This window comes from Physeter macrocephalus, chromosome 20 (genome assembly GCF_002837175.3).
Source record: "Physeter macrocephalus isolate SW-GA chromosome 20, ASM283717v5, whole genome shotgun sequence".
Taxonomy (NCBI): domain Eukaryota; kingdom Metazoa; phylum Chordata; class Mammalia; order Artiodactyla; family Physeteridae; genus Physeter; species Physeter macrocephalus.
The window spans coordinates 26,188,312-26,215,625 of NC_041233.1; the positions used below are offsets into that span (position 1 = coordinate 26,188,312).

The 27,314-nt window shown below is 38.5% G+C and overlaps 2 protein-coding genes across 15 annotated transcripts in view; one reads left to right on the plus strand and one right to left on the minus strand.

Moving 5' to 3' along the window:
- The window catches only part of KAT6B (lysine acetyltransferase 6B), a 184,803-nt gene that overhangs the window by 128,415 nt on the left and 29,074 nt on the right, over nt 1-27,314 (plus strand). Inside the window, 9 exon segments of the mRNA XM_024132104.3 lie at nt 2,412-2,544; nt 5,393-5,978; nt 5,980-6,013; nt 6,016-6,324; nt 7,316-7,437; nt 9,001-9,116; nt 11,445-11,586; nt 14,794-14,955; nt 18,065-18,158. Of these exon segments, the coding sequence (XP_023987872.1) occupies nt 2,412-2,544; nt 5,393-5,978; nt 5,980-6,013; nt 6,016-6,324; nt 7,316-7,437; nt 9,001-9,116; nt 11,445-11,586; nt 14,794-14,955; nt 18,065-18,158 (1,698 nt within the window).
- The window catches only part of DUSP29 (dual specificity phosphatase 29), a 186,341-nt gene that overhangs the window by 88,042 nt on the left and 70,985 nt on the right, over nt 1-27,314 (minus strand). For 5 of the 14 annotated variants that reach the window (XR_003677524.2, XR_008616068.1, XR_008616067.1 and 2 more), the window contains one exon: nt 18,154-18,204. The exons of the other annotated variants lie outside the window; for them this stretch is intronic. The gene's annotated coding sequence lies outside the window, so the exon portion shown is untranslated. Of the gene's footprint in view, nt 1-18,153; nt 18,205-27,314 lie in introns of those variants that run through there. 14 annotated transcript variants of the gene reach the window in all.

The following is a 27,314-nucleotide window of genomic DNA, read 5'->3' on the forward strand; positions in this document are numbered from 1 at the left end:
TGTTTTATTATGTACACATTAGCCTTGTCCTAATGTCTGACAGCTCAGAAGTATACAGGTTCCTTAAGCATTTTTTTCATCCCTCCTACCGTCCCTCTACTTGTGGGTTTGGCACAGGTTGTGAGCAGAGAAGTGTAAAAGCATTTAGTTTGGGGGTAATGTATATAATAAATACTCTAATTCATCCACAGGACTAAAAAGACCATTCCTCTCCTGAAACCACTCCCCTATTAGAATAAGTTTAGATTAGGTAGGTCAAAAGTTTAGAGTACTCTCCATGTTATTCAGTACAGTGTTCAGAGGTAAGAAATTACCTATTTTCGATGATGGTGATAATGATAACTCCAGAAAAGTCCTATGACAGAAGCCATCACCATTTTCTTGGCCATTAGTTGATCATTTTGAACATGAGGATCTGAACTATCTTACATGGATATATCCATATAGAATATGGATTTTCTTTTCTATTTGTCAGGCAGTTAGCCAAGCTCAGCCTTCTTTTTCTCATATGATAATATATTAAGCATTAAAAATAACTTTGTATTCTTATTACAAAATTTAAACATTTTCATTGTGAAAGATTTAGAAAATACAGATTGACAAAAAGGAATAAAAAGAAAAATCAGTTAGAAATTCCTTCCCTGCCCCCACCCACCCCTTTAAAAAGAAATGGAACATTCTGTACATGTTTATGGTTTTTCCCTCTTAACAATAGCTTCTCACATTCCCACATCATTAAATGTTCTCCTAAACATACTTTTTAATAAGTGTGTAGAACTCCATAGTACATAGAGCAGGGGTTACAAACCGGGTGACTGTGGGCCACAGAAATGTTTTGTTGGTTATCTCTCTATATCTCTCTATATATATTTTAAAGACTTCTCTTAACTGTGTTACAGAAGAGCTGGTGCAGTATTTTTTAAATTTTGAATTTGAATTGTCAGTGCCCCCATTCTGCCTCAGTCTCACTGCTACCTGTTGCCTTACATTCCAGCTTGCTTCAGTCACATATATTATACCTGGGTGGTTCCTGAACATAATTGATTTTGCAACCCCATGTAAAGAAAAGAATAACTTATTTAACCAATCCCCTATTGTGGATATTACAAATGTTTCCAATTTTTTCCATCCACTATTATTGCCTTAAGATAAATTCCTCGGGAGGAATTGCTGGATCAAAGACTGTGTACATGAAAGGTTGTATCAGTTTTCAGACCAACCACCAGTGTATGAGAATACCTGTTTCCCTGTATAAATGACCAGCACTCACTATTACTATATTTCATTGAATCTAAGACACACTTTTTTTAAAAAACATTTTAACATCTTTGAAATCAAATGCATCTTACAGTCAGTGGTATCTTAGATTCAATGTAATACAGTGTTATTATTTTAAATTTTTACCAATTAGGTAACAGAAAAAAGATGTCTGATGATTTTTTTCTTTAAATAGTGAAATTGAACTATTTTTGTGTTTGATTATTGGCTGTTTGTATATCATCTTGTAAAGCACCTGTTTTTATTCATTAATCATTTTTCCATTGGGGTTTTCACTTTTTTCTTACTGATTTGCAGAAGCTCTTTATATTTTTATGTAGTCAAATCCATGAATCTTTTTCTTTATGGCTTCAGTCTTACATGTCAGTCATGCTTAGATTATATTAATATCCACATAGTTTTCCTGGTGCTTGTAACATTTAATTTTGCCATATAATATTCATCTGCCTAGAATTTGTGTTTATAAAAGATAGGAAATAATTATTTTCCTTCCAGATAGACAGCTATATGTTCTATCACCCTTTATTGAATTGTTTCATCCTTTCCCCACTGATTTGAAATACAGCCTTCATGATATGCTAAACTTTTCAGTTGTTCTGGCCTTTCAATTCTTATCCATTGACCTGCTTCCATATGCCAGGTGCATAGTTTTAATTATTGTAGCTCCATAGTACTTAAACATTTTAAGTTTTAATTTTAAAAACTATACCTTATAATTTAGTTAGAAAATTTTCAAAAAGAGACGATAAAACAAATATTTTTTCCCCAGAAGTTTCAAAAAAACAATTGACTTGAAAATGTCTCCCTCAAATCAAAAGATATATAATATCTGACAAGATTGGGTTTTCATGTGTGTTTACATGGTCGAGGGAAGCTTGGTGACATGTTAGGAAAAGCCTTATTGGAAGAGTTCTGAGATGGGTCAGCCCTCTGCTCTCAGCACCTTGACCCTGGGGAAATTGACCTTTAATGACAGCTTCCTGAGGAGAATGACAGAAGGGAGTGATCCATCTTCTAGGGTCAAGTTCTGCATACAGGCATCCTTGGGCAGCTTATTACAGCTGCAGTTTATATTTAATCTCTCTCCTAAAATCAAACATTAAAATATTTTTCTCATATATATATTAATTCAGGGATGTGGATTTGCCAAGTCTGCAGACCAAAGAAAAAGGGAAGAAAACTACTTCATGAGAAAGCTGCACAAATAAAACGACGATATGCAAAACCCATTGGACGACCGAAAAATAAATTAAAGCAACGATTGTTGTAGGTTGAGATCTTATCCAAAGAAATCTTTTATGTTGTGCTTTAAGATATAGTTGATTGTAACCCCCTTAGATTCCATTATCTTTTTAGTATCATTTTTACAAACTCAAGGGATGAGGATTATTTCTCCTTTTGCATAAGCTGTGGAAATTTTTTTGAAAATAACATTTTAAATTACAGTTGGCATTTCGGGGTCTTCTGTTGGCAGTATCTGTGATGCTAAGTGACATTTTTCAAGCAGCAGGATAGAAGCAGAATGTAAGAATTGGAAACAGTTATTCTGTCTACTTTATTATTGGCTGAACATTAGAAGAGCTTACTTATATGAATGTTTTTTCTGGGGGTTTTTAAAACAAGAGAGGGATTTGTTCACATCTCTAGTGACTCTCTTTTGTTGCCCCAGATAACATTTTAGAAAAATACTTCTCTTTTCTGGTGCTAATTTAGTATTACAACTTTTTAAGATCCCTTTTCTGAAATAGGAGCTGCTAAGAAACCTGCAAATGACTGTCCTAATTTGCCTTCAAAGAGTTAGACAAGACCATTTGGTATGTGCACATGTGTGCAAACATACAGACAAAATAATATATTTGCAGTAGCCTGCAGTTCTACTATGATAGCCCCATTTCCTCTAGCCTGTTGCCACATAGATGCCTTTAAAGCCAAGTACAACATTTAGCAGGAGTTACTTGGAGAAGTAGAGAAAAGATAAGAGGAGAAATGGATGTATTTTTTTTTTTAACCTATATAGAGTATAGAACTGACTGACTATCAGCATTAGGTAAGATGTTTAGAAATGAAATCAGTAGACTTGCATATCTGAAGCAGCTCTATCAATAAGACCGTTGCCCTTCTCTTTAGGCTTAGTGAAAGGGTCACTGTGATGTAGAAATGAATAGAGCTCTGCACACACAGTGAAGAAACACCAGATGTCTAATTCACTTGCTTACTCTTCCCCCCGCTAATTTTATCTGAAGCGATTCACTTTATTACCTGCTCTCAGAAAAACAGTATTCTCCCGCACCTTTATCTCCCAAAGGAGAAATAGAAAAATGCATGCTCCTTTTTAGAGTGTTCTGTGAAACGTTATGAAAACCTTCTAACTGGTGGACATCTTAATATGGAATTTGTGTTAATTTCTAGAGGCAAACATGAAACCTATTCATGAATTAAATCTTTCATATTAGCATCATTTGAAGTAGAAATGATATGTTTTTGCATTCGTACAGTATAAGCATTTTTCCCGAAATGGGACTGTATCCTCAGGGCCCAATTAAAAAAACCAAATTAGGATATAAACTTTCTAAACAAAGGACACAGCTGAAAATTGCATCTGGCACCAATCCTAACTTTTTGTTTGTCCAAAATTGTCCTTTGAGCTTAGGAATTTTTAAGACAGTCTAGGGAGTTTTCCTTTTTACATGCTTTATAAGCGTATTATCCTTTCTGGGCAATTGATTCCAGATACAGTCCAAATGTAGCATTCTGATGTGAAACATTTTAGCCTGGATGAGTGGTTTATAGGTAACTCTCACTGTGACACTAGAGATCTCTAGCTCTAACCTGATTTCGCTGACTCGGTGGCATTGGGTGAAGCTCCTGGCGGTTGAGCTGCTTCGGATGAGCCTAGTAGCTCACTCTTTTGATCTGCGCCAGCCTCCCCTTTAGCTGACTGCCGAAATTGTTCATTAAATCTCTGTGTACAGGATGGCCACTAAGCTATGCTCTTCTATTTGTAATTATTTAAGATATTTTTATAATTCAAGATCATATCATTTTCAGGCTTCCATTTCATCATTACTAGCCTTCAGCTCAGTTGATAATTTTTAAGCTCCATTCTTGGGCCCCAGCACTGCCATAATTCACATGCAAATGTTTCTGTTGAATAAAATTCTGCTGCAAAATGGGTAGTTTTCCAAGCCCTAGCCTGAGGTGAGGGCAGGCAGCTGCCGTTCCTGTAAGCAGCTGTGCTAGGGGAGTGACCTCCGGTCTCCATTGACCGCACAGCTGTATGGGCAGAACCAGCATCAAATGAACTGAAATAGCAGTCAGAACCAGTGTATAAAGATTCTGATGCCAAGTGTCTGATAATGACCATGGTAAATGTGCTGCTTCTTCACCAGACTTTCCATGTCATGTCTGACCCGCTGTAGCTTTTCTTTAATCATTTCTTCAGTTTTTTGCTATTGTTGTCCTTTTTTCAGCAGTATTTTATGCTGTAATTAATTGTCTCCTCTACTTAGAGAGTATTATTGGTTATCTTATCATCCTAAGCATAAAGTGCTAAGTGGAAGAGGGTATCTTTTAATGTTTTCTTTAAAAAAAAAAAAAGTACTAATTTATAGATGTAACCAAATTCTATTTATATAAATTTTCCATTTGAGTTAAAATTACTTCTAACTAGAGATTAGATAAGCTTCTTCTTTTGCTTCTAGATAATACTTATGACTTATTTCCTTTAATACTTTAAAAAAACATTTCAGGAAATCATATTTACTTGTGATGACACAAGGGGTCACATTTTTATTTAATTATAATGAAAGCATTGGGTGATCTTTTAGTCTCTTCAAAAATTTTCTTATCCATATTGCCCATGGTTCCACATGATTCTTCCAGTACCTGTTGGATGGGCCCTGAGAGAATCATGACATGCCAGTGTAGGGGCTGCAACCTGTTTCAACAGAGAAACACCTAGGTGGAGGCACACACACACAAGCAGCGCTTAGGGTTGCAATTCAGTTTCTTAAGTTTAAGCACATTGAATGCATCTAGTTGCTATAAACTTGTGTTAGATACCTTTATAATTCTATTATTAAATGCTGATACTATTCTCTAAATTTTTGCCTAGGTCTGTAACCAGTGATGAAGGATCCATGAATGCATTCACAGGAAGGGGGTCACCTGGTAGGGGTCAAAAGACTAAAGTCTGTACCACACCTTCATCTGGTCATGCTGCATCTGGGAAGGACTCAAGCAGCAGATTGGCTGTTACAGACCCCACTCGGCCTGGTGCCACCACCAAAATCACCACCACCTCCACCTACATTTCTGCCTCTACACTTAAAGTTAACAAGAAAACCAAAGGGCTCATTGATGGCCTTACTAAGTTTTTTACACCATCACCTGATGGTCGCAGATCACGAGGTGAAATAATAGACTTTTCAAAGCACTATCGTCCAAGGAAAAAGGTCTCTCAGAAACAGTCATGCACTTCTCATGTGTTGGCTCCAGGTACCACACAAAAGCTAAAACCTCCACCTTCTTCACTCCCACCCGCAACCCCCATCTCTGGTCAGAGCCCCAGTTCACAAAAGTCCAGCACTTCTGTTTCTTCTACCTCTCCCCAGAGTTCTTCCAGCCAGTCCAGTGTGCCCTCCTTTAGCAGTCTCACTAATAACAGCCAGCTGAAGGCACTCTTTGATGGGCTCTCTCATATCTATACCACTCAGGGACAGTCTCGCCAAAAGGGACACCCAAGTTATGCACCACCTAAACGTATGCGTCGTAAAATCGAATTCCCTTCCACGGCAAAATCAAAAGCCCATTTCTTTGGAAAAAGAGATATTAGAAGTAGATTTATTTCTCACCCCTCCTCCTCTAGCTGGGGGATGGCTAGAGGACGTATTTTTAAAGCAATTGCTCACTTCAAGCGAACAACTTTCCTTAAAAAGCACAGGATGCTAGGCAGGTTAAAATATAAAGTGACCCCTCAGATGGGGACCCCCTCACCAGGGAAGGGGAGCTTGACAGACGGAAGGATTAAACCTGATCAGGATGATGGTAAGCAAAAGGTCAAAGCTCCAACCAAACCTGCGTCCCGTCCCTTTCTCCCCAACCCCCCCAACAAAAGAATCAGTCAATTCCTATTTGTCACATAGGTCTTAGCTATTTCTCTTGTTCTCACTTCACTTTCATACAGAAGCAGTGAATCTTTGACCTTTTTCTAATGCTGACTAAACCTCCAAAATGTTGTTTTTCCAACTAATACTCTCCCACTTTTTATGACTTATTTCCATTTGTAGTGACACTAGGCCCCCCCAGATGCGTCCGTAGCATTGCTTATGGCTTTGTAGTCCCGCATGAGTAGCCACTGTTAACGCCTCTGCCATGTTCCTCCCCGTGCTACCTCTTCAGCCACAGCGCTGCGTGGCCATGTGCTGTCCGTGCTTCCGGCAGCGGGGACATCAGCTCCTCGTCTCCCTCTGTCCATTGCTTTCTCATGACAAAGTTCATCCTGCTTCCTTCTCAACAAAGCCTGATCTGTGACTCTGTGAAGTGTGCTTTTGGATGTGAGTGTGTCTGTGTGTGTACTCACCTCAGGGAGAAAACTGATTTCATGATTTCATTTAACAAATTGGCCCGTTACATTTGCTATCCTTTATAAAACAAAAGCCAAAAATGTGTCATTTGGACAAAGTGGTAGATTTTATTATCTCAAACGTGATCATGGGAATTCTATACCTAGACATTGATATGCCTTCTGATCTTGGTTGAAAACTATGATTTTGCTTTGTATTGCTCGCTCTTTCCGTCATTTATTTGTTGAAGCTATAAAAAGATGACAACAGTGATAATTCAAGTAACAATTTGGGTACAGCAGGGAAAAGGTACTGCTGGATCTGTGAGCAGTGCTTAGATGTAAAAGCTAATAAAGCTTAAAAAAAAATCCATATTTGCCCACTTTGGTAATTTGGTGCCATTTTGGTAATTATATGGTGGTTATTCATGATGCAAGTCAGTGAATACACTTTCTGCTGGTTTTAAATGACAGATACAGAAATCAAAATAAGCATCAAACAAGAAAGTACAGATATAAATGTGATTGGAAACAAGGATACCGTTACTGAAGAGGATTTGGATGTTTTTAAGCAGGCCCAGGAACTGTCTTGGGAGGTAAGGCCAGGATACTGCATTCTAGTAATGAGGATAATATGTGACCTTTATATATGAGTACTATGAAATTAACTGCCTTGGTTTTATAAAGAATCCCCCTCAAAATCCTTTGTGGTTCTTTAACTGTTACCATCATTTTTGTTGACTCTACATTCGAAAGTAATGACTTTATATAGAGTTGTCTCCACTCTTAAAAGTTGGTAATGGCTCAGCTGGTCTCACAGAATAGGCCAGAGTAGCAGTTATTGAGGCAGATTTTGAAAAACGCTTCTAGGGGTGAAGAAATAGATTTCTGATTATTTTTGCTCAAATTAAGAAAATCGCCCTTTTAAATCGTTCACAAAGAGAAGAACATCACGTTTAAATTGACCTGTGTTTCTTCCAGAACAGGTGGCCAGCCATATGAAAAATGTCTCCTGATTTTAACTGTTGGGCATTGGCGAAGGCAATATCTTGTTGCATGATCAGTTGTAATCACTTTTATTTTCATTGTCCAGTAATTTCTTTAAATGATTCCCCTTAAAATATTAACTCTACCTAGCTTATTGTCAGCAAAACATTGAAAGGAAAGGCTGTTGGACTTCTCAAAGACAAATTTATTATGGATTGTGAATTCTTCTGTCAGTAGACCACATTCTGTTTCCAGGGCACCATATTCATGTCTAGATTCCCACCCCCACCTCACTTCCTTTTTTGGGGAGTAGGGGGCTATCTATAGGCTCTAAAGCTTTATTTTTTGTAGCAACCACTTGGGCTAAATACTTGTGCTTATTTATACTTGTGGGGCCATTGGATATTTCCATTCCTCATTCTGCATTCTTTGTATTGTTTCCTTTGGCTAAGATAAAATGTTAAATCCCCCCCAGCCGCCCCGCCCCGCCCCGCCATCACTGAGATTTGAAGTCCTTAAATATGACCATTTTGGGGGACCGTATCTGGCATTGGTATATAGACGGGATGAACAGCAGGCAATTACCTGAAAGTTACTGCTAAATCTAAGGCCCTTTCTTTCCAACCTGGTAACACTGGCGTTTTCATTCAAGAACATTTCTTGTCTGTGTCAGGCACTGGGCTAGACCCAGGGAATGCCACAGTGAATCAGGCCGGCGGAGTTCTTAACCTCCTGCATGGGAGTAAGAGGAGATGGGAATCAAACTGCAAACTTTGCAATTGATTATTTATCTACAGTCGGGTTAAATATTACTTGGTGGAGGAACAGGGGACTGTAACAGTGTGACAGTGTGTAACAGCCACATCATCTTATAATTTCCTCAGTTTTAATACATTGTAGCAGATCGTTAAATTTAGTTCAATAGACATTTGTATGTATTAACAGGTATTCATTTCCTATCTTGGTAATACTGTTTCTTAGGGTATTTATATATGAATCTTATACAAAGTTGATGATTATTTCACAAGGGCCTATAATGTTTTTTTTCAACAACATGAAAATTCACAATTACGATTAGTGTTCTGGTCTTGATAGATTTTCATATCCACTGGTGAAAGAACCAAAATGTAGGTGAAGAAATCTTCATATTTTGTTTTCTTTCTGTCTGACAGAAAATAGAGTGTGAAAGTGGAGTAGAAGACTGTGGCCGGTACCCTTCTGTAATAGAATTTGGGAAATATGAAATCCAAACCTGGTACTCCTCGCCTTACCCACAGGAATATGCAAGGTAATGGAATAAGCCTGGCAGGTATACAACCTTAATGTCTCACATGTGAGGAAGGAACATTCTAAAGCTGGAATTAGGTGATTTTTAGGACATAAATTTTAATAGTCAATTCTTTTTTTTCTTTCGGCCACAGTGGTTCTTCGTTTCTGCGTGTGGGCTTTCTGTAGTGGTGGCGAGCGGGGGCTACTTTTCGTTGCGGTGCATGGGCTCCTCATTGCGGTGGTTTCTCTTGTTGCGGAGCATGGCCTCTAGGTGCGTGGGCTTCAGTAGTTGAGGCACGTAGGCTCAGTAGTTGTGGCTCTTGGGCTTAGTCACTCTGAGGCATGTGGGATCTTCCCGGACCAGGAATTGAACCCACATCCCCTGCATTGGCAGGCGGATTCTTAACCAGTGTGCCACCAGGGACATCCCAATAGTCAAGTCTAAGTGCTTCAAAAACTACTACTTTTGCCAGTACCTTCTTATGGTATTCACTGTTGTTATGTAAATGCCTTATACTCCTTAGTTACACAGGTGTTGTAAATTTTGCCTTTTAACTCTTAGATCATTTTTTTCTCTCTTCGGTTAATTGGGGAAGTATTGTTTGTGTAAGAAACCAAATCAAGAAAAAAAAAATTAGGGCTTCCCTGGTGGCGCAGTCGTTGAGAGTCCGCCTGCCGATGCAGGGGACACGGGTTCGTGCCCCGGTCCGGGAAGATCCCACATGCCGCGGAGCAGCTGGGCCTGTGAGCCATGGCCACTGAGCCTGCGTGTCCGGAGCCTGTGCTCCGCAACGGGAGAGGCCACAACAGTGAGAGGCCCGTGTACCACAAAAAAAAAAAAGAAAATAAAGAAAAGAAAAAAAATTAGCCATTGTAAAACATTTGGTAGTTTCTTCTCAGTTGGCTTTTTTATTTTCCTAATTAGGCCTGTTAGTTTTATCTCTGATTTCTGGCATTTTATTGTCAAGTTTTTTTAGAGAAATTATAGCAAAAGAAGGAAAAATGGGAGAAAGTAGGTGGGCGTGGGTAGCCCTAAGAGACCCTTCCCCAAATCTTGACTTTTAGAGCCATTTGTGACTAACTTGTTAAAAATGAAGTGAAAATAATGGTACTAGAATTTTCTTTTGTCTTGAACTAAGATTAGCTGTGAAATTGTCTTGAACTAATGTATCTAAAAATGGGTATCTTGTGAACAGATTTCTTCCTTCAGGTATGTCAGGGCACAGTTTATGAGTATCTTCTCAAATGCTTTAGCCTGCAAAGTTTCTGGTAATCACAAATATGCTTTTCTTCTAGAATAGATATCGTCCTCTTCTCTTTCTCGTGGGTGTCTGCCCAATCAGAGAAAACGGGGAGGGTGTTCTAGAAGTTAAGTGACAAACTAAGAGTCAGGAGTCTTGGTTTCTCTTCCCAGTTCATATCACTTAGCTGTATGTTCCTTAACAACTTTTGAAAAACACCTATGAGCTTTTACTTGTATGGGTAATCATAAGTCATGTGTTCTAAGAGCTTTGAGTAATTTTGCATATGAATCCAAGATTTGAAATTACTGTGATGAGTCTGTATCTAATTCTTCCCAGAACACTTCTCCCCATTTTTATACCCCAAAGACGTTGAAAGTGCTTTTAAACATTCTCTTGTAAATATTAGCAATGTCCACTTAAGCATGATAGGGCACAAGTTAAAAATGGCATAATTTTTAAGGTGGAGAAAAAGTCAGCAGAGGAGAGAAAGCTGTTTGTCTAATGTTATTCAGAGTCGGTGGAATTGGTAGGAAAAAATAAGGTCTTTTGACTTGACTGTATTTACTCCTTTAGACCATGTACAACTGATGATAACTTTAAAGTTACCTCATCCATAAGAAATGGAAACAACTAAATTCTGGGACTTCTCTGCCTTATAAGTACACAGATCATTTTAAAAATAATGAATTCACTTCTCTCTGAGTAAAAGATTGTTATAGTTATACCACTGATTACATGTACTGTTGAAATTATGAAATTAAGTCTGAAATTTAAAAAATATGCATGGATGACAGGACGCCATTGTTTTTAGAGTCATAGTTCCAAGTCTGAAAACCTTTCTTTCTATAGGACATTTCTAAAGAAACAAATTATTTGTTCACAAAGTAAAGGCAGCAAATATTATTAGATTGAAAAATAATAAAAGGTTTGTACACTCTCTTTACTACTGGCTTTCTTTTTTCTTTTTCTTTTGTTGAAACTACTTCTTTCAAATACTATTATACAGGCTTTTTATGGCTTAGAGAAAATAGAACAATATTTAATATTTTTCCCCAGGAGTATAGTAAATCTGACTATATTCTTTGATTTTAAAATTTCAACAGATTACCAAAGCTTTACCTGTGTGAATTCTGTCTTAAATATATGAAAAGTAAAAATATTTTGTTAAGACACTCAAGGAAATGTGGATGGTTTCATCCTCCAGCAAATGAAATTTACCGAAGGAAAGACCTTTCAGTATTTGAGGTAAGCATGTGTAAATAAAAAACTCAGCATTTGAAACCTAGTGTTTCTAATTGTTGACTATGTACTGATTTGTTCGTAGAAGGTACAAAGTATATTCAGTTTTGGCACTGAAATTCAGACTGCTTTTTCAAATATCTCCATGTTTTGGAATGTTTTTCTAACCATATTAAGCAACCGTTGAGATTGATGATGAATTCCTACTCCATCACATTAACTTTTTTGTCTTCTCCCAAATCCCTGTCTGCACCAGATATATTCGCCAGTGAATTTATGGTCTCTTCAGCTCTTTGTAAATTCTACTTTCTTTGGCAGGAGAAATTAGCTTTGTTCAGCAGCTCCAGCCAATGTCTGGCAGGTGCTCACTCTTCCAGGGAATTGAGCAGCTGTACATATCTCCTCAATACACAACCACCTGTGTTTCCATCCACTTCTTGGCAGGGTAGATAATCCTTTTGGTGAGACCCCAGCAGATGTTGGGACTCCCCCGACCCCCATCTGGGTAGGTGGCCACCCCTGGAGAACTCTGCTGTTCACAGGAACCCCTTGTGGCCATGTGTCTGTCATTGTGTGTTCTTGAAGACATTTTGTGTTTTCAGAATTGATTTAGTAGCAGAAGGTCTTTGCCGCTATATCATTTCATTGTTTCATCATGTTCTATTGTCAGTTTCAGGGATCCAGCTTAGCTGAGTCAGTTGTACCTTGAGGAGGCCATGCCTTTTTTCCCTCTTATTGCCAAGTCACAGGCCTTTTTAATTCTCTCACTCTGGTTGAGCAGTTCCATTACCCTGCCTTATTTTCTTCTCTGTTACCCATCTTGGTACATTGCTTTCATTCCTGGATGCTCAGAACAAGCCTTCCTTGCACAGCAGATATGATATCTTCTTTCTCTGAAGTACAATTTTACTTTAGGATTCTCTTTTTCTGAGTTGTTCAGATTGGAAATTTATTATTCTGCCCCACATTTCTCTTTAATTCTTGTCTGTAATGTCTTGCATTAAATTTAACGTAGGGGAGGGTCATACACAGGTTTCTCTCATGGACCAGGCTTCCTCTCTCAGACAGTCTTGGGCCCATTACTTTTTTCCCAAGACTCATCAGAGAACGCATGTAACTCCAACTGTATCTTATGATTTTTTAAAGCTCCTCTTCCTGGTTATATCAGGCTCTTTTGGCAAGCTTGAAGGAAGAAGGGTATTGTTGCTAGGAAGATTTGATAATATGTTAGTTCTTTCTAAACTGGAGGCACAGGGTTTCTCAACCAGGGGACTGTTCACATTTCAGGCTGGATGATTCTTTGGTGTAGGGGGCATCCCATGCTTTGTAGGACGTTTATCAGCATCCCTGGTCTCTGCCCACTAGATGCCAGTAGCACCATACCTCCTCCAGTCAGAACAACGAAAAACATCTCCAGACATAGCCATTGTCCCTTGGGGGACAAAAGTCACCCCCAGTGAGGACCACTGGGCTAACGAGAAAGCCGAATGCAAGTCGCTGTCCTCCTGTTGTTAGTACAGGGATGCTACCTGGCCAGCCCCAACAGGTTGAGACAACAGAGCTGCTCTCAGTTGAACCTTAATGAATGTCACAAGTTCCGCTTAACTTTTGGCGCCTTCCTTGATGCCTTGGAAGCTTTCTTCTAACCAAAAGAAAATGAAAATCATTGTCTCATTGTTTCTCAAAGGGCGAAACACATTGTTGGCTTTAGGTAATTGTTAAATAAATGAGCATAACTCTGCCTGAGGGGGTGAAACTCATAAATCCAGAGAGAGTCTTCTCAGGGGTAAGAGAGACTCAGTCTTGTTAGCCTGATAAGAATGGTCTATTTCAGGGTAGGTGCTTTGGGACCATACAGAGATGAAAGGGGAAAAATCAGAAGCAGATCTGTAAAATTTATGCATATAAATTATTGAAGGAATTGGATTGGATAAGTGCCAAGGTCCCTATTCTAGAATCTGAGTTAATACTAAGAGTACAGCATGTAGGAAGTTTTCTCTTAGCAGTGTCCTAAGTAACTTATAAAATAAATGAATAATAATCACAGATTACTACTTTCCTATCTTTTCTTTATCCCTCTTGAAAGCATGCCATTTTAGACCTTTCACAACTGACAAGAATTTTGCTTCAGCATTGTCATCTCTGTTTTTCTGGTTTAGGGATACATACATCTTCGTCTTTTTGTAATATGCTACCATTTCCAAAAGGACCATCCTCCCAAATACATAGAAACTTCCTTTAATTAAAGAGAGAATTGTACCCTCTGTGCCCCTTGCCCATATTTGATTATGTTGCCATGTGTGGGACCTAGGTCTCATCCAAGGGAAATAGTTATATGAAGTCTAAAAATAATTTGCAATATGAGAACCTCTGTGGTCCACAGGAGACTTGAGAACGGTCAAGTTCATTGTTAAAGAGCTCTGGTTAGCAAACATCCATTTCCCCTAAGAAAAGTGCTAGGGAAATTCTTCTCCAATCTGCTGTGCTTTCTGTTTTCAACAAGTAACTATATTTGATCAAAGAAATTGACATTTGTGCCTAGCCTCCTGTCTGTAACCATCAGTATCACAGCTTGATTCTTTTATTTTGAAGAGAAGTAGACTATAATTATGGTACTTATTGTAGGTTGAAATTCATCTCATTTTCTCTGTAAGTATTCCCAACACAGAAATTTTATCTTTTCCACTTATATTTAAAATGATGCTTGGAATAAAACCAAAATGGAAGCCTCTTTTGTTAATCCACACTTCTAAGGAATCAGGATAATACAGTTTATTTATTTTATTTTTATGTGAAGCCCTTTTGAAAGCAACATAAAGTTTAACTTCCTCGAGCAGTATTTTGATCATTTTACATTTTTTTAATTCCAATTTACTTGGTTCAGAGAGGACCTGCCTAATCATTTTTTACTCGTAATAAATTGCAAATAAAAATTACTTCTTTGTTAGCAGTGTGGCCTTTCTTCAGGTAGTGTAAAGAGAAATTTAAGCTACCTAAAATTTACCCCAATTTAAGAGAAAAGGTGGAATTTTGATTTGCCAAGTGACAGCTATTTTCTGGTAAACTTTATACTTGGTTAATGGAGTGTTTTAATCGCTCAGTTTGGGATTTGGAAATAAAATTATATACTTTCCAAAATACCATATAAAAGAAACAATTTTATGTTGAGTGGTATTTTTATGTTAAATAATGTTGTCTGTTTCTCTTTGCTAGGTTGATGGGAATATGAGCAAAATTTATTGCCAAAACCTTTGCTTGTTAGCCAAGCTCTTCCTGGACCACAAAACGTTGTATTATGATGTCGAGCCATTCCTTTTTTATGTCCTTACAAAAAATGATGAAAAGGGCTGTCATCTGGTTGGATACTTCTCTAAGGTAAAACAAGAGCCAGTATGACCTTCATTTTCTTTTTCAAAATGTTTTTGGTAGAGCCCAATTCTTCAAACAGGGCTTTTTTATGACTCTAATTTGAATAAGTGACACGTTTCTGAAAAGCTCAGATTCTTGTTCAGAGCTCATTAAAAACAACAACAACAACAAAAAAAACAATAAGCATCATGCCTAGGAAGTGTGTAAAGGACCTCAGCACTGTTTGCTGTCTCGCCTGTCAGCATTCACATAACGTTATAATTGCTGCCTTGCAGACCACCTAGCATCTTTCATTTTCTAAATGTTAAGCTTATTTCCCTTTTCCCCCTAAGTGGTGTCAACATGAAGGTTTCAATGTAACGTAGCATTTAAAAGATACTTCTCATTTCTCCTCGTTGCATTCCCTCTGTGGTCATCAGTATCACAGTGAGTTAGAACGTTGGTATTTGGACAGTTAAGCTAATATAATGGCTGGTTTTACTCTTTTGTCTCTTATTCTCTGTGCTATTGTTTTAAGATCTAAAGCAGCCTCACCTTCAGAAAGCCTAAGTTATCTCCAGCTGTTAACATAGGGGAGCCCTTGACATAGTGAGTGGATGTAGTTTGTCTTTTTCACTGGTTCAGAGCAATTCTCTCACATTCTTCTGTTCAAAGGCTTCTGAGAAACAATAACTCATATGCAATAAAGGAAATCTGAGTTTGGAGATATTTACCAGGTAATGACCTTAACTTTTCTTAGGTACTTAGGAAATAGTTTAGTATGCCAGGATGGTAATTATAAGACTTCCAGGCAGAAGGTAAAATGATCCAAACCCTGTATCTTATTTTTTTAATGATGTATATGTGCATGTTAGGTGATAAGTGAATTTCACTGACTCTCCTGTTGCATAATGTAAATGGAATGCCTAATGGAAGTGTCATTTTCATGGAAGATCAAAAGATAGAATATACATGAAGGTCCTTTGCATACGGAAGTTTTTCTAAATTTAAGAATCAATCCAGAGACCGTAAACAAAAATAGGAATAAGTGACAGCACTCGTGGAAAACAGCCTCAACGTCTTAATCCACATATTTGGTAAAGCTCTAAAACGAAAAAGAAGAAAGTTAACTTTATAGGTTATGGATTCAAAAGGTGATAGAGAACTAACACAAGGTGAAACAATAACTAGGAAATCTATTTATGTAACTTATAAAACATTTTACGTTCTGTATAGATGTGTAAACATCTTTTTCTCCAAAGAATTGAAAAGAATAGTGGTCATAACTGTCCTTCCTGTGCAAAAATGGTGTTTCTTTAAATGTATCTGAGTTTAAAAACAGATGCTCAGTGGTGCCTGCTGCCCTTGTCCTGCCTCGTCTCAAGTTGGCCTCTGGGTCTCAGTTCTTGGTAACTCTTGGAGTTCGAATCTCTGCCTCTCTTCCTCCCAGGGAGCCCAACATTTTACTTAGAACAAGCTGAAGTTTTTACATTTTGTCACAGTTTCTTTTATAGTGTGGCAGCAACTACTATCATTTCTTACTATATCCGGAATACTATTATATTCTTTGGCAGTGCAGTAAAACAAAAATTAATCTAAAAAACAGCCATGTTAAAAGACTAGATGCAAATTAAACCATATTCTAACATGTCAATTGGAGTGTGAAGGACTATGGCCCTTTGGGGTTATACTTAAACCAAATTCTAGATGTTATAGCCAGAGAATGGCCAAGATGACCTAGAAAAGTTCAGTGTGAACCGTTACATGCATGTGACTTTCCAAGCACATAATAGATGACTAAAACAGGAAGGAAAGAAGGAGGAGTTATTTTATCCATAGATTAGAGTTTAGCTGTGGTAATGTGTTAAAGGGCAGGGGGCAGGGGCTGTGGGGGGAAGGACAACTCTTGGGTGGGATTTCCAGAAATCTTATACAGGTAAGAATAGTTTGGGACAAAGAAAAGACTGGCATCAAGGATGAATCCTTAAACCCAGAGTACATCTCTTTTTAGATTTGTGACCCATTTGTCTGACTTTGCAAAGTAGACTAATTATTTGAATCTTTGCCATAGATGTGCACAGCCAGTGATGGACAATCCAGTTTCTTAGGAAAATTGACACACATCATTTCTTCCTCCTCATTTCTTGGAGACTCCACAGACAGCTACAAATGTGCAAAAGTCGGGAGCACATCTTTTTCACAAAGGAATCTTTAATTCTGCCCTGTAGGGTGTTTTCTACAACCCATTTCCTGTGATCTTTCAAATAGGTTCATTAAAGATCTGGGTGTTCCTAAGTAATTCTTTGGTGTGGTTAGTACCGTTTGTGGTCAATCTAATTTGTGGTTTATATTTGGCCAGAGCATTCACAACCTCAAAAGCCTTTTCCAGATCTCCTCTGTGTAGGTTTTGGCGGCTTCTGTGTACCCTGAAGAAAATATTGCTGCTCTGATGCCATATCCCATGAAAATTGCAGATTTTTCCTGAACTTATTATAAGAACCATTTCCCACCATATTCTTTCCAGTCTTCCTCCTGGTTTCAGGCTGTTGGTAATATTTTGGCCTCCACTTTGGTTTGGAGGCTTGGGGATTTCTTGTTGCTGTTGTCTTTTTGTCTTGTTGTCCTACTTTGAAATGCAGATTAAGTATTTCTCCAGCTTTTTACTTTGACTGTTTACTCATAGGAGAAATGTATCTGTGTAAGTCTACCCACACATACAGTATTTTAGTTTCACTGGGGCCTTTCGCAAAGTATTCCTAACTGACCCCGCTGGGTGACTCTCTGGATGGTTTTGGTTTTTTTTTTCCTCCCCATCTCCCAGGTTGTTTGAGCACAGAAAACATTTCTTCCATACTGTCTGTGTTCTGTTTCATTTGACTCACATTTCCTTGGATTCTTTATTCATATTTCATGGTACTGACATTCAAGAATAAAGATGTACTTGAGAGGCATGCCTGGAGTGGGTAGTTTGTTGTTAGCTGATAGTTTGATTAAGACGGTAGGATTATTCTGCTTGATCCTGACCTAACACATTGGCTCACCTTAGTGGACCGTGGTACAAGGACGATGGCAGGTGCAGGGAATTGCCCACTTCAGCAGCGCTCTGACATACTTGATCTGTCTCTCCTTCCCTCAGGAAAAGCTTTGCCAGCAGAAGTATAACGTCTCCTGCATTATGATCATGCCCCAGCACCAAAGGCAAGGATTTGGACGGTTTCTCATTGATTTCAGTAAGTGAAGTACTTTATTTACTTTCATGATCCAGGGAGCTGATGGCTGTTAAAGGAGAGTAGCACATAAAACTTTATTTAACCTACTTTGTTGTTTTTATCAATAGATAACAGGTTTTCTACTTATATTTACATAGGTTAGAAAATCTTCCTCAAGTGAAAAATGTACTGCTGCCCACTATTGTACTCTAGGAAATTGAGACTCGATCTCTCGGCAGTGTCACCAGCTCACAAAGCCATTACCCTGAATGAACCGGCAGAATTACATTCCATTCTGCGGGGCTCATGCTCATTAGCACCAAAAGAGGCAATTATTTGTGATTAAAGCCAAAGGAAGTGTTATTTAAAGGGATTTTCAGCTTTCTAAAATTTTGCCTATAATTTTGTGCAGTACAGAGCAGGAAAGGGATCTTTATCTTCAGAAAATCAATTCTTTAGGTAGCCTATCCTTCTAGGCTGTCTGGTAGAAAAAAATATCTTGTTTTGTTAATTTCCCTTTTCTATTACAGAAGTTTTTACAGTGTTCGTATCTAGAGGTTGCCCAAGAAATATTTTTTATACACATTTGTATCTTCTGAGTCTCCTCAGTGAAAATCGGAATACTCTTTTAAAGTACGCATAGGATAATGTTTTTTAAAAATCGGTAGTTTTTTTTTTTTTTTTTTTTTTATACTGGATGTGTTAATGTAGTATTAAGGCTGCATTTGGAGAACACAGGCTCCGGACGCGCAGGCCCAGCGGCCATGGCTCACGGGCCCAGCCGCTCCGCGGCATGTGGGATTCTCCCAGACCGGGGCGCGAACCCGGTTCCCCTGCATCGGCAGGCGGACGCGCAACCACTGCGCCACCAGGGAAGCCCCAAAAATCGGTAGTTTTTTTCTCACTGTTTATATTATACTGGATGTGTTAATGTAGTATTAAGGCTGCATTTGGAGAATGGATTCAAAGTATCCAGATAACATGAAGGCGGGGTATCCCATGATAATAATCACTTGTAAAAATCTGTTGCTAGGAACTGTGTGGTTTTTCATCACCAGATTTTAAACTGAAAGAAGGAAAATATAGCAGATCATATAATCTTCATAAGGTACATCAGATGCAAAAGCAAAATGTAAATGTCCCCAAGGAAAACCATGAAGTAACATGTTGAGTCTAAATCTATATTATTAGATGTTGAAATCTTAAAGTTTGGGTGTAAAATATAACCGTCTAGCAGCTTTGGACGGATTTGTATAATTTATTGACATTGAAGGATATTCTTTTTTGAAGTATCTTTATTGATTATTTTTACATTTTCAGATGACATTTCTAGTCATTTAATTCATTACCCTAGTCTTACTCTTCTTTCTTGATCCAGTTATCCCATGGAGGGCCATCTTACCAGAAGTTTACCATTTTTACTTTACAGTCCTAGTTGTAATGAGTTGTAAGGGCAAATCCAATTGTGTTGTTTTGGAGTTTTTTGGGGCCACTGTTCACAAGTTGTTCCTAAATACTATAATTTCTGGTATGCATAGCAGCCATTCGAGCCTTAAACTTTGGATAGTATCTGCATGCTTACAGAGTAAGGCAAACTTCTTAGCTCAATATTCAAGATCTTCCAACAGCTAGTTCCAGCCTATGTTTTAGGCTTTTTCATGTGTTATTTCATATATTAATCTCCATTTGCTCAAATATTCTGAGCAGGTTCCCATACTTCCATTCTTTGTGCAGTCCCTTCCTGAAATGACCACTTCTTCCTTCTCCAGCCTCTGTCTGTTCAAAATCCTACCCATTGTTAAAGAGCTAGCTCAGGAGCCTCTTCTTTTTGATCCCACCTCCTGGAGTTTCACCCCATTCTCTTCTTTGCTCCATATCTCTGCAGTATAGCACTTAGACTCAATTCATTCTTTTGTAGTAATTATTTGATCTAAGTGTCATACTTCCAACTTACTGTAAACTCCTTGGATACCTTTTTTGTATTCAGGTGGACAGTGCACTCAATAATCTGCATTAGATGTATTTTTGTTAAGTTGTATTGAATCTCCCAGGTGATATGGTCACTGCCCACGAGAATTTTCCACCTAAAATTTAAAAGGGACTGGTACTTACCAGGTAAAAATGCAAGTCTCTAAATACAGTAGCCTCTTACTTGCACAGTGTGATCTGGTACTGAGGCCTTATGCATAAAATAACAACCCAGGAACAAAGACATTCCCTTCAAATGCTAAATCTTTTTTTTTTTTTTTTTTTTGTGGTACACAGGCCTCTCACTGTTGTGGCCTCTCCCGTTGCGGAGCACAGGCTCCGGACGCACAGGCTCAGTGGCCATGGCTCAAGGGCCCAGCCACTCCACGGCATGTGGGATCTTCCCAGACTGGGGCATGAACCCATGTCCCCTGCATCGGCAGGCGGATTCTCAACCACTGCGCCACCAGGGAAGCCCCAAATGCTAAATCTTTATGTTAACCATTTTAGTGAAAACTATTAGAGTCTACTCTGTTTTGTTTTGTTTTGTTTTTTGCGTACTCTGTTTTTTAAAAACATGAACTAGGGAACACAGTGGAACCTATCTGGATGGCTCAGGGCCATCGTGATAAATGCCATCCATTAGGGTGCATCCAGGCAATGCAGTGCTGCAGGTGTCATTTTAGATTTTCTCTTTCATATACCCTTGGTATCACCCTGCACTGGAGAGGGTTAAGGAGTATGATGAATGATATGAATAAAGTTGAAAGGGAATTGGTGCTATTTCTTCAGAGAAGAGAAGACCAGGGGACGAATTTTATAGCACTCAAAGGAAATGGGGACTGGTGTAAACCCAACAGAAATTCAATTTAAAGCGAAAAAAATAATTCCTTGGCTACACAGGTTTTAAAGAAGATAGAGTAGGCTGCTGAAAAAATTGATAGCATCTCCTTCTTTGGAGTTACTTAAAATAATAGTAGATAAATATCTTTCTATGACGATTAGATCCAGTCTTTTGCAGAAGTAGGAGATAAACCCCATGACCTCGCATAATCCTTGTCAACCTTACATTTCAGAACTCAGGAAAAAACAGGTAACTGGGGTTACAGGTTTTCTAAAATCTGCTGTTTTTTTAAAGGAACCTTTTAATGGTTAGATTTATTTTATTGCTGTTTGTACATGAGCCTGAGGGTCTTTTGGTCGGGGAGGTATTTTCAGTAATTCGAAGAAAGTTGTAAGGCAGGAAATCTTTATTTTGTCTATAATCGCTGCTGGTTCAGGAAGCCAAAACAAGATACCGACAGAAGGAAAGCTGTTCTCTGCCCAGCTGCCCATTGGCACACTGGATCACAGACATGAGCGAAAAATGATGTGTTGTGTGTATATAAAGAACTGTGAATCCAAAGCTTTGAACACTGTTCTCCAGGACAGTCAAGAGGTAGAATGGTCATCCCAGGACCAAATGCTGTCCTTGGAATAATGTTGTTGTCTGTCTCTTCCTAAGACAGCTTGTTTGGGATGTGTCTGAGCAGGGCTTCCCAGGAGGTCATCTGCAGAGCTTTGCCGGAGTCACTAAAGGGCACCAACTCCCAATCTGCTCATAAACCAACTCAGGGGTTTTGTAACTCTGCCCAAAACTTAGGTGGCTAGAGGAAGGAGTGACTTGTCATGGGTTGAAGCTGATACTCCATCTCTTAAAGTCCTCTCCATCTCTTTCTAAACACACACACACACACACACACACACACACACGCACACACACACACGCACACACACACCCCACATTCTCCATCCCTACCAGGCATCTCAAAACTTCAGAGAAGCCCCCGTCCCACGAAACTTTTGTGATTCCTACTTCCGAGCCACCCAGGACACGGCAAGTAGCTGCTTTTCCTCCCAAAGTGTTGCTGGATCCTTGGGCAGCCGCGTGTTCCCTGCCAGGCCATGCCCTGCCCCTGCTGCCAGAGCTGCCCAGCAATGCCGTATCCAGCTTACTATTTTTCCTTTAATTTTGAAATAATTTCAGACTTAGAGAAAAGTTATAAAAATGGCACCAAGAATTCCCATATACTCTCTACCCCAGTTCCCCAGAAATTGACATTTAATCACATCTGCTTTTTGCTTTTATTTCCCTCCCACTCCCTTCCCATCCCCCTCTATCATATTGAGATGTATTTCTTTTTCGGAATCATTTGAGAGTAAATTGCAGACCTGTAGCACCTTTACCCTTACTATTTAAAAGTGTTTTTCTAAAAACAAAGATGCTCTCACATGTAACCACAAATTATCAAAACCAAGAAGTTAATGTTGATTCAGCACTATTATCTAATCTCTCTACCTTGTTCAAATTTCAAATTTTGCCAGTTTTCAACTAATGTCCTTTTCCGGGGGAGGGGGGGAATGTTTTTTCCCCAGTCTAAGATCTCATGTTGAGTTATGTCTCTTGAGTAATCTGGAATAATACCTTAGTCATTTTTTTGTTTTGTTTTGTTGTTACCTTGACATTTTTGAAGTGTACAGGCCATTTATTTTGTACAGTGTCCCTCAATTTGGGCTTGTCTGATGTTTTCTCATGGTCATATTCAAGTTCTCGATTTTTTTGGCAGGAATACCACAGAAGTGCTGCTGGGTCCTCCTCAGTGCCTCTTATCAGGATTACATGATCATTTATTTGTCCCATCACTGGCTTAAGGTGGTGCCTTTCAGGTTTCTTCATTGTAAAATAACATTTTTCCCTTTGTAATCAGTAAATATCTGGTAAGAAGATACTTTGGGATTGTGTAAATATCCTGTTTCACATCCAATTTTCACCTACTACTTTTAGCATTTATTTATTATTCTTAGCTAAAATAGTTATTACTTTGGTAACTACCAAATGGTGATTTTTAAAATCCCATTGTATATTCTACTTATTTGTTGACATTTGCTGTAGGGAAGAGCTTCCTTTATTAATTTTTTAGTTAAATAATTACTTCATTTATTTCATTAGTCTTTAATTTATATAATTATGGACTACTCATGGATTTTTATTTTATTCTTTGGATTATAACCTGTTGCTGCCATTATGTATTTTGATGTTCAAACTGCCCCAGATTTATGCAGTGGGAACTTCTTCAAGCTGGCTCCTGTGTCCTTCTGACATGTCTGATCCTTCGGCCACTTCCTTTGCATTCCAGATCAACACCACAGCAAGGTTTTAGTCTATCCTATCCTTCCACATTTCTGCGTTTGTAACTCTCTTCTCCGATAGTGAGAAACCTGACTTCCATTACCCACAATGTATTTATGTGCTCAGTCCTAGAATACCCATTAAGTAGTTTTAGAATTGCTAGCTCATACCACTGTGTAAAACAAACCTCCTAACCAGAGGTCAGTTTTTGTATGTAGCTCTTTTTGACTTTACCCTGAGTGTATTTTTAGTTAAAGTACTGTTTCCAAATGTTAGTTAGGTTAGTTCTTTTTAATTTTTCCCCCTTCAGGGAGGTTATATTATTCATTTGAAATACAGTTAGGCTTATTTGTTTCTGTTTGTTATCCACTTTAGTTTTTCTCTATCCTTGTGTGTTTTTTTTTTAAGACTATAAAACATTAACATGATTTTCAAAGTTGAAACTATATTAAAAGGTATACTCAGACAAGTATCACTCCCCTCCTCCACTCCCTCCCCCAGTCCCATTCCTGACCCTTTCCTGCAGGTTGCCAGTCTTATTAGTATCTAGTTTATCCTTCCTGTGTTTCTTTTGGTACAAATGAGAAAATAGATGTGTGTCTTCTAATTTCTCCTCCTTTCTTACACAAAAGGTAGCATACTATAGATAGTCTTTTATGTTTTGCTTTTTTCCGCTTACGAATATATCCTAGAAATCACTCCATGCTACTTCATAGAGATCTTATTTTCTTCTACAGCTGCATAGTTCTCCAATGTGTGGATGTATGTACTTTATTCACCTAGTCTCCTAGGTATAGACATATAGGTTGTTTCTAATATGTCACAATTTTAAAAGTGCTATAGTAAGTAGCTTGGGCAGATTTTGACTGATACATTCTTATAGAGCGGTGAGAGTCTGTTATATATACTTTCAGTTTTTTAGGACTCTGCTTTGCTGGGCCATTGCCCAGCAGATAACGAGCTTTTACTCAAGTCTGCAGAGGCAAAACCCTGCCTGGGGAGCAGGATACAAAACCCATGCTCCTTGACTGACCTGGGAGAGACCCAGGGAAAGCAGCTGATTCAGCAGTACGTTGCAGGACATTGTGCCAGGTCATGGTGAAAGAGGCTGGCATCAGCACTTACTTGTGTGTTTGTGTAATTGCATTTATCAGATTCTAAACTGGATAATGGAGAAGGATGAGAAGATTCATTTCTTACCTCTTCATTTAACATTTGTTGATTGGGGCACCTTAGTCTACACTCTGCTATATACCAGCAACAAAAATGAAGAAGACATAGCTCTTGCCGGGTGTGACAAGCCATCAGTTGCTGGGCAGTACATTTTTACAGTAGATATTGAGAGCTCATGGCATGAGAAGTTAAAGTGAAAACATTCCAGGCTGATGGAAACAGCATATTCAAAAGCGTGGCCATGTAAGGAAACATGTTAGATGTTTGGATAACAACAAAAGAAACTCCAAGTAGATTAAAGACTTAGGGATTAACAAAAATAAAAAATAAAGACATTAAAAAAGAAGAAGAGGGGACTTCCCTGGCGGTCCAGCAGTTAAGACTCTGCGCTTCCAATGCAGGAGGTGCAGTTTCGATCCCTGGTCAGGGAACTGTGATCCCACGTGCCTCGCAGCCAAAAAATTTTAAAACTAACTAACTAACTAAATAAATAAATAAATAAATTTTTAAAAAAGAAAAAAAGTAGAAGAAAGGATATCTAATTATTTATCTAATCTTTAGATGGTCAAGAACATCCTAAGCATTAAAAGAATGAAAGAAGTCACAAAAAATACATAAACTTCACTGTATAAAAGTGTAAAACTTCTATGTAGGAAAAGGTATTAATATTTAAAAGTAAACATAATGGGAAAGATGTTTGCAACAAATAGGCAAAGTTTTGATATCTGTAGTATTCAAATAAATATAAACGTAAAGGTTTGATAGTTTTAAAACATAAACCCTAATGGAAAAATGAGCAGAGGACATGAACACAGAATGTGCAGAAAAGGAAAATCACTGGGGGCAGCAACATTGCTGACATTTACTGAGTGTCTAATATGTGCCAGTCACTGTCCTAGGAGTCCTGACTCATTCTGTCCTCACATCAGCTGTTGAGATGTGTGCTTTTAACCTCATTGTACATGTGAGGAAACTACTGACAATAGAAAAAACAAAAACAAAAACAGAATAACCTCAGTATTCCAAGGTAAGAGAGAACCATTCCCCTGAGAAAATTACAGTACATTCATGTAATGGAATATTATTAGCCATTGAGAATTATGTTTTGAATAATTTTTAATAAAATAAGAAAATACTTATGATAAATAAGTGGCTTTCAAAATTGTATATATAATATGTTCTTGATTATGTAAATAGTATATGGACAGAAAGAAATGAAATACACTTCTAGATTATCTCTAGAATTAGAATTACAGGCAATTTTAATTTTCTTATACCTTTTGTTGTAACTAAAAAGCAAATTAATTTAAGAGGCAAGAGTCAGGGAAGGCCTGATGTAAGGCAATGGCAATGAGGATGTGTGGAAATGAGGTAGGTGTTTTCCTGTTCGTTCTGCAGCAGGTAGAACTCTGCCAGGCACCTAGTGGTGTTCAGTAAATACTAGTTGAATAAGTGAATGAACGGAGCTTGGAAAGGTAGTGAGTGCAGCTTTGGCCATGTTGCCTTTGCTGTGATTTTAGGCATCCATGTGCAGCTTCCCATGGAGTTCAGAGTTCAGTAAGGGTATGCAGTAGGGGGAGCCTACAGGGAATCATGGGCATGCCAGAGTGGTTGAAACCATATGTGTGAATGAGGACAACCCAGGGAGAGTATAGGGAAACAGGGCTGAGGATGGCATTCTTGGAGTTCCAACTTTCCGGGGGCTAATAGAGGATGAAGTCATCAAGAAAATTGTAAAGGGGGCTTCCCTGGTGGCACAGTGGTTGAGGGTCCGCCTGCCGATGCAGGGGACGCGGGCTCGTGCCCCGGTCCGGGGGGATCCCACATGCCGCGGGGCGGCTGGGCCCGTGGGCCATGGCCGCTGAGCCTGTGTGTCTGGAGCCTGTGCTCCGCAACGGGAGAGGCCACAACAGTGAGAGGCCCGCGTACCGCAAAAAAAAAAAAAAAAAAGAAAAACGAAAATTGTAAAGGGTCCAGAAGTAGGAAGAGGATCAAGAGAAAATGGTGTCAGGGAAGCCAAAAGAGGTCAGTATTTCAACAACAATGGTACTCATAATCATAGCTGACATTTCTAGAGCACTTACTATGTGTCAGGCACTGTCACCCGAATCACACACATTAACTCGCTTAATCCTTGCAAAGACCCTAGGAGGTTGGTTACTGTTATCATCTCTCTTTGCGGGTCACAGAGACACTAAGAAACTTGTCTAAGGTCACTCCCCAGCCACTGTTCAGTGCCCCAGAGAAGAAGGTTAAGATAAGGTGTAAAAAGTATACTTTGGAGGACTGTGTATAAGTGGAATTTAAAGGAGTAGATTCAAAAAGCTCGGCTGTCAAGGGCTGTAGGTTGTTTTTGTTTTTAAGCTAGAGAGACTGGAGCATTGGCAGAAAGAGGAGAGGGGAGCACTGATGGATAAAATCAAAGAGAAAACAAAAAGTGATAAACAGATGGGTTGTTTAGTACAAACTGAGAAAAGGCATTTGATGAAGTTCAATACTCTTTGCTAATTTACAATAATCAAACATACTAACTTGAATTATAAGAATTCTAAATCTTGTATTAACTTTTTCTTCTTTGTTTCAGACTTGACTTACTCTTAGGGCAGCTATAAAGGGTAGATGACACTTGGGTCCAAGAGTCTACAAACATAAATCTATAGTTTTCTTGAGACTGGTATACAGATGACAAGTTTGTCAATTACATAAATTGTCAGTTAGCTGTACCTTCCGTCATTTTAAAAACGACTGTTCATTTGTAGGCTAATCATAAAAGTTTGTAAGCAACTTCAGTTCTTGGCTTTCTTTTTTTTTTTTTTTTTTTTTTTTTTTGTGGTATGCGGGCCTTCCTCTGCTGCGGCCTCTCCCGT